We start from the raw sequence: 7,982 nt of genomic DNA, 5'->3' as shown, positions 1-7,982 counted from the left end.
TCAACGAAGAGACACATTCAAAATCGGTGAAGCCTTCAGAGGTTAAAGAAGTATCTGTCATAGTAGTGTGGTGTGAAACAGCCAAGGACAAACAAAAGTCGGGGAAAAAAAATCCGGTTGACTAATCAACAATCCGAAACAAGCGGCGTCTACTTAACAGGAGACACAAAAAACAAGGCAGAAGTCTTCCGACCTTCTTCAGTCCAGTTGATGTATACGTCAACGAATTGCTCCATCAACACCCATGCCACGCATAAATGAAGGCTACAACCGAAAAACTAATTTCGAACTGGCCAATGTCATGCTAAAGAATGAAACATAACTCTCCATTCTATGCAACAACGCAAAACCGAGTCTTGAGTTATAAGTTACCGCATGATTATAGGTAACAAATTAATAGGTCACCGAAATCCACACCTACGCCAAATGCTACACAACAAAATTAGCGTAAAGCCTACCCAGCACCACTGCAATTCAGCTAAACGCAGGTTGCAAAACAGACAAAGCTAAACCGCATCCACCAATTTCAACCGACAATGTCTAGTGCAAGAATGCGATCCTATCGAAAAGGTAACGCCCAAGGGTAGAAAAGGCAAATTAAGCTACTTAAATAACCTTCAGTAGAATATAAACAATCGCACAAAACTATTACGATAAAAGAGGCAAAAAAATGCAGATTTTGATATTTCTAAGCACGAGAAATAGTGCAAATTAAAATGGAATGTAAAAAAAAACGACCTAAAGGAACACAAAAAAGGCTAACAAGGGAGATAAAAGCAAAAAAAGCAATAACCGTAACACATCGTCACCCAAAAAACGGTCTCGCAATTGTAAGGCGTAAAAATTAAGACATCTACCAAAAAATCTTCTTTCTAAAAACTAAAACAGGCAAAATCTGATTAGGCAAAGTACACAAGAATCACCAATCATTTACAAAAAGGAATGAGAGAAAGGGTTAAAAAGAAGGTGGACATTTATGGCTAGACGGCCTTTCGAGAACGCAGATTTCGTCGAATGGGTCGCGGCGTCACTTCTTCCACTCTATCCGATTCCAAATTGACAAACTCCCGCGCCTCCAACAACGGTGCCAGTCTCCGCACATTCGCCACCTCCTGATGCTCCTCCCTCGATTCACCTCCACCACCTTCCACACACATGGATCGGGTGACACGCGTGCTCACATCACCTCCCACTGACCGATTCTTCACTTCTCCACGCTGACCACCACGCTTCCTTCTTCCATGCTTCCCCTCGCCTCTCTCCACCACCTCCTCGTCACCGTCCTCCTCCTCCTCCTCTCCAGTAGATACACCATCACCATCACCACCACCACCACTACCACCACCAACAGCAGCAGCAGAAGCAGCAACATCAACCTGGATCCGACTGAGGTCTCGCGCCAACTGCGCACACAACGCGTTCTCCGCGTCACTGTCATTCAACTCCCCCACCCCCGCCACCTCAAAACTCGGCACCACCAACGCCGACGTCTCCCGCTTTGTCGCTACCACCGTCTTCCGTCCTCGCTGTCCTTGTCGACGTCGTCCTCGCGTCCCACGTCTCCCACTCACCACAACGTCCCCCTCCTCCACCTCCACCTCCACCTTCACCACTTCCGTCTGCACTTCAGCATCCAACGTCTCTCGCTTCTGAAAACAAACACCACCAAATGACATCTCATCCACTCACACTCACTACCACCACCTAAACACGCCCATCCAATTGCCTTACACAGTACTGACACACCAGTTCCCGATTCGCCTCGTACTCAGTCAGACGCCGTTGCACCTCCGCCAACTGCACCACCACCTCCTCGTGGGCAGAGCGCGCATCAGACAGCTCGCGCAACAGCGCCTCGCACCGCGACTGCAGTGCCGACTCTCTCGCAATCGCCGCCGCCGCAGCCTCAGCCTCCGCCTCGTGAGCCAAAAATGACGCCATTCGCGCCGCACTCGTCTGTCAAACGAAGTTACAACCATTACCACAACCACACACACACAGCAGGAGAGAAAACAACCCACACAGCAAACCTGCCATACACACACACACACACACACACACACCCCACTTGCCTTCGATGGTCGCCCATTCTCCACCGGTTCCGCCTTCACCTCCTCATCCCACTTCGTCCTCGTACTCCACTCCGCATCCAGTTGCACATGCGCCAGCTGCGACAGAACCTCCCGACTCTCCGCGCGTAGGCGCGCAATACTGCCGGCACCAGCCTCCACCTTCACACCCCCGCCTTCTCCTTCCGCTTCTACCTGCTTCACCACTGATGCCACCGCTGTCGCCGCCACCACCGCGTCCGGTGTTGGAGGAATTATGTCCGCGTCAGCATCAACATCACCATTCACACACACCTACAATAGTACCAACACTGCACTACTCGTCACGTCATGCCACAAAACACAAAACAAACAACCACGAGAGTGGACTCTAGACGTATCCATCACCATCAACTAACACGATCGGGTGAACACATCAACGGCGGAAAGAAATGAGTGGCCTTGGCTACACAGGAAGACTGCTCCTTCTCCTGCTTCTGCTGCTTCCCAAACATCGTCACCTCCTCGGTAGACAACGAAGAAGGTGCCACCACCGACTAAAACAAAAAAAAAAAACCACAATACACTCCCAAATGCCATGGAAAGTGACACTCCCTAACGTCGGCGAGGACAAGACCAGTGGAAGCAGGAGAGACTGAGTTGTGAATAAAGATACGAAAGAAAAGATGACACACCTCCGCCCCCAACAACGGAGGGAAAATCGACGTAGCAGTGGAACTTGTGGTCACAGTCGCCTTCGCAGACGTAGGTGCAGTCGACGCAGGCTTTGCAGGATTCACCTCCAGTGGCTGCTTCTACACGACAGAAACAAACCAACCAGTAGATAGACAAACACATGTAGCACACAGATGAGAGTGAAAGGATGACAACTCACTGCCAGTTGCACCAGAAACTCCAGACGCCGCACTTCCACCTCAAAGGCGTCGCGTTGCGCCATCACGACCCCAATCGCGTCCTGCTGATCCGCCAAGTCGCCACGCGCCTCCTCCAACTCCTCACGCAGACGCGCCACCTCCTTCACGTAGTCTACGTCAGCATAAACCAACACGCCAACACTCAGACAAATTACCAACAAAAGCAGCACCAGCGTTCCCACTGGCACCTCGAAAAATAAGGCAAGAAGCAAGGACTACGCACGAGCACAAGAAGGACACTCCTCCTCCTCCTCCTCCTTCTCCGTCTCCTCATCTGCCTCCGCTTCCGCTTCCACCTCCTCCGCCAGCTCATCACCCATTTCCTCCATCCGACGAGTCTTCGCCGATGGCTCCCGCGTCCATGGCCCACTGCTTTCCACAGTCTCCGAGCCACCAACTTCGCTCCCCCCTACCTCCACCTCTCCTTCTCCTTCTCCTCCCACCACACAGGTCAATGATGCCCACGTGCAATCTGCACCACTGGTGCAAGAACCACGTTGTCGATGCGGTCCCAGTGTCTCCGATCCCTTCCGTTGTCGCCCTCGTTGTTGTTTCTGTTTCTGCTTTCGATGCTCCTCCACCAGTCGCGCCTCAAACTCCCGCTCCTGATTCTGCAACAGTAATCTGTCAACACACCCAGTCATCACAATCAAGAACATCGACGCCTACTTCCGTCAGCACAAACACACGCAAAAACAAAAATCGGAACGCCTACACAACCCTCTCTACAACTCGTCAATATGCCACACCACCTCCAATGCACCAACTTACCACTTCAACACCTGGACACTAAACACACACACGACAGCGGCGACGCATACACCTTACTTTAAAAATGCATGACCTGAATTCAGCTAACCCGATCACGGCCCTTTAGTCAGCAAAGCGAACAACCTACTCGTGACTCCGACACTAACAAACAGAAGGAAGGAGTGACATGACAGTTCGTGTATGTCGGTGGTGCAGGGAGCATGCAGCACAGTGCACACCATCATTGCCACCACCAACACAAATCCATCTGGGGGCGAACGAGTAGGGGAACTGACACACAGGCTGCTAGTGCAGAGCACACATACACACAGACGAGTGCGGACTGATGTCGGTGGATTTGGAAGCGGAAAGCCACCTGAAACCGCTCAGGCAGGAGGAGAAGGGAGATGGCACTCCCTCACACGATTAGGGTTAGGTGGAAGGATGCACGACAGCACACGCACCCCCACAAACACACACACACACATACACACACAACCTCGCGCACACCTTCCCTGATCAATCCGCACACGACAGAGCGCACGCACACTCCCACACACACAGCTACTTGCACTCCCACAGACTGACCAGACGACGACATGCTCAGCCTGCCACCCAGTCACCTCGCTCGCCCCAAAGAGCCCCACGACGTATAGTGCTACCATAATAAATCGATGAGAAGGGGAAAAGTAGGAAGACATGACCACACTCACTCGTACTGCTCCTCCATTCGCAACAACTCCTCGCCCATCGTCGCGGTAACGTCAGCACGAGTCTCGCTACGTGCCGCCTCCACCTCGGCAGGCAGCGCCTCTGCCACGGCTGCCAGCAGCTCATGCACCATCTCCACCAGCGCCTCTCGTGGCAATCGCTCCAACTCCGCCTCCACTGCCTCCTTCTCCACCCACTCCGCCAGCGGTCGCCGAATGCCTCCGTCTCCGTTATCACCATCACCACCGCTACTGACACCGTGTCGCACCACCGTCGCCGTCTCCTCCACCTCCTCCACTCTCATCATCGTCGTCTCCCCCGATGCCGCCGCTGCCAAAGTCGCCACACTACCAACGCTGCTGTTCACGCGTCGACCAAGCAGGCTGCCAGAACAACTGCAAGGCGCATGGAAAAACATCTCCAAACCAACAATCCACAGTGACACATCATCCAAGGCCCGTCTCTAGTTCCGCACAAGAAAACCACATGAGGGAAATCAAGACCTCTCCGATCGTAAACACTCCTGTGGAAAATCACACTGAACAAACGAAGAGAAGCGTCCCACACACTTCCCGACACATCCATCTAACGCTAGCAACAAGTGTACACCGTTCTACCATGATTTATGAACCACATTAGACATCACTTCAAGGTAACTGTCTCCTCACACAAACGCAAACACGACTATTTCCTGTTCGTACACGACAAAAACGAGAAGAAAAGGAGAGAGAACTCGCAACGCAATCATAAAAGCAATTAATGGTGAGAGACAGACCCACCGCAGACGGAAACCCTGTCGGAGCAGTTGAGCACGCAACTGATCCTGGATAGCAGCAGAAGCGGCCGCGGCCGCAGCGGACTCCGAAGGCGCGGCTTTCGGTGGCGGTAACGGTGGTGGCGCTGCCGTAGACATGAGAACTTGACCAGCGAGGGCCGAAAAGCGCAGCGAATGCAGCGTCTCTTCCGCCAACGGAGCGCACGGTGCCGCATTTACTAACAGGCATGCGCGGCTCCGTCCGCGACCACCCACCCCCGTTCCTGCAGCCACAAAGAAGTTTTGGAAGAGACGCGTGAGGCGAGACTCACGGTACGGCACGATTCGCGGGTTGCCGCCACCGCCACCACGTCGCTGGTTGTGACGCAGTGCCTCAATACACTTGCCCAAAGTCAGGAGACTCGTGTTGATGCTGTTAGCCTCACGCAATCGCTGCACCTGCGCCAGTGTCGCCGCCTTTGCGCATCGCTCACTACCCGCGAGGTCACAGAAACTCAACAAACTACTGCTTCCAACAGCGCCGGCGCCAACGCCGATGGGGGCACCCCGACGAGAGCGAAGGGCACGAAGGGTGAGGATAGTGTGCGATCGCGAACTCGACTCGTTGAGCCGCGTGGCACCCACGCGCTGGCAGCGCCGACCCACCGAGATCAGCGAGTAGGCCTCCTCGGCTGAAGTCACCGTGTACCACCGCACACCTGCAACGAGCACACACTTACGTGGGCATCACTTAGGTCAACTCACCTTAAATGAGCTCGCCGCCTCTGCCCCTTCTACTCCTTAAGTCACACAACCCATGCCAAAGGAGCCTCCAAGCGGTAACACCAATTACGATCAACTTCTCAACCACCTCAAGGTTACCTAGCAAACATAAAGGAGCATCCAAGCAGTAAAGGCGTCTTCTGAAAGAACTGACACTTCCTCACTCGCTCACCCATCCAAACGCGACTGCTGCTGACGCCACAGTTGATTCTCCATTCCACTCCTAGCAACACTCTGACAGTAAGCAATAGAGAATCTCAAGTCATCTTGACGCAGGAGGACTCGACAAATACCAGAGGCATGTTCGCTGACAACATCAGCCTTCCAAAAACCATCCGGAAAAAGGCCATTCCTCCGTCTGAATCACAGTCCCCAAACTGAAACACCAGCTCGAAAAAACAGGTTGCACCGAAATCATAGCCACCTCGTCATGATAGAAGCAGCCCCAATTCAAGTCGGCAGTAAATATGAATGTTAACGAGAATAGAACAAAAAAAGGGAACGAACCCTTGACAAACACGTTGCCCCTCTTATCGGTGCGTAAATCTAGTGGGCTTCGGCGCACCCCAAAGGAACCGCCACCCCCGACTGCCACACCTCCACCGCCAACTAAGCCAGAAGATGATGCTCCACTCCACTTTTCGACGGTAGAGACAAAATTGGGGTCGAGAAGGTCATAGACCACCTCGTTATAGATTTCCACGAAGCTGATCCAAAAGCAGAAGGCCGCTGAGTCCTTGTAGGCAAACGACACCTCCAAACACTCCTCCTCCACTCTTGCTACTGCTTCGCCTCCCGTACTAGCCGACGACTTCACCTCCGATGGGGGCCGCACCGACTCCCAACTGACTGCGCACGACCGCGACGACTACCATGGGTAAGGAGAACGGGTTAAAAGCTGTGAGGCAGAAAGTGGGGGCAGAATCTACGAGCAGTGGCGCCCATCTTACGCTTTCAGCTGTACGTGCGAGATGCAGGAGAAGGGCTTTCTCGCGTCTTCGCTTCTCCGCCTCCGCCTCTGTCACCTCTTGCACCTCATCGAAACCGCGTGGCACCAATCGCTCCGTTGGGTTCAGTGCCGCGCTCCTGAAGATGCACTCCAATGCACGTGGAATGACGCCCCCATTTCCTGCGGTGCCTGTTCGAACAGACCATATATGCGATGAGGTTAAAGGGAAGAAGGACGGATGGAAAGCCGTGCACCTACCTTGCAAGGAGTAGGTCTTGCCCGAGCTAGTGGTGCCATAGGCGAAGACCAAACCATTTACACCCTCGAGGAACTCGCTCACCCGCTCCGCCGCGACAGCCTTGAAAATCTCAGCCTGCGTTGTGACCTCACCGAACACCCGAGAGAAAGTGAACTCATGCGAAGACTGGCCAAACGCGAACATACCCGCACGCAGACCTTTATCTTCCACCGACGGTTTAAGCACCACCTTGGTAGCGCCGCATGCAAACAACACTTTATTCGATGGCTCGCCAGGATTCAGTGGTCGAATACGCAAATACACTGGCATTTGTTCATCCTTCTGCAGGATACTGCTTTCTCGTTCATTAAAATCACCCAGCAAATTCCTACTCAGGGTTGCAAAGTTGAAGGAGGGATGCACACCAAAGGACTGGTCACGGAGAGAGGCAAAAGACAACGCAAGCGACATAACATGTACGAACCATTCGAAACCAAAACGCGCTCCAAAACAGCAAATGATATAATACCACAAGGTATAAAAACCGTAATAAGTTTATACAAAATGCCCTTTGCTTTCTGCAGTGTTTAAGCCTTTTTAAAATAATTCTCTAAACTTACCTTTAAAAAGTAATTTTTTTGTAAATGCTTTTAGTTTTTGCAAAAAGTATATAACAGCTTAATTAAAATAAAATTATTAATCTAAGTAATTTATATAAAAAGGTTTAAAAAATTTTTTAACGGTAAGAATTCCATGAAAACTAAAAGCATTTTCAAAAAATTCCTTATTTAATTAAGCTATTATATACTTTTTG

General features: G+C 52.0%; 1 protein-coding gene across 1 annotated transcript; it reads right to left on the bottom strand. All coding sequences in view use genetic code 11, as the record gives it.

The window, feature by feature from the left end:
* Positions 1-4,442: 4,442 nt before the first annotated feature.
* EGR_08821 (Kinesin-like protein KIF20B) lies at positions 4,443-7,639 on the bottom strand (the record flags this gene model as incomplete). Its single annotated transcript, XM_024498070.1, has 6 exons — positions 4,443-4,907; positions 5,220-5,917; positions 6,164-6,302; positions 6,547-6,849; positions 6,932-7,119; positions 7,189-7,639. 6 exons carry the CDS (start codon positions 7,637-7,639, stop codon positions 4,443-4,445), a joined length of 2,244 nt encoding a protein of 747 aa, XP_024347472.1.
* Between the last annotated feature and the right edge of the window lie 343 nt (positions 7,640-7,982).

The sequence above is a fragment of the Echinococcus granulosus genome (assembly GCF_000524195.1).
Source record: "Echinococcus granulosus chromosome Unknown EG_S00121, whole genome shotgun sequence".
Classification (NCBI taxonomy): domain Eukaryota; kingdom Metazoa; phylum Platyhelminthes; class Cestoda; order Cyclophyllidea; family Taeniidae; genus Echinococcus; species Echinococcus granulosus.
Note: the sequence above shows the minus strand (reverse complement) of the source record. Positions and strands in the feature narration are given on the sequence as shown.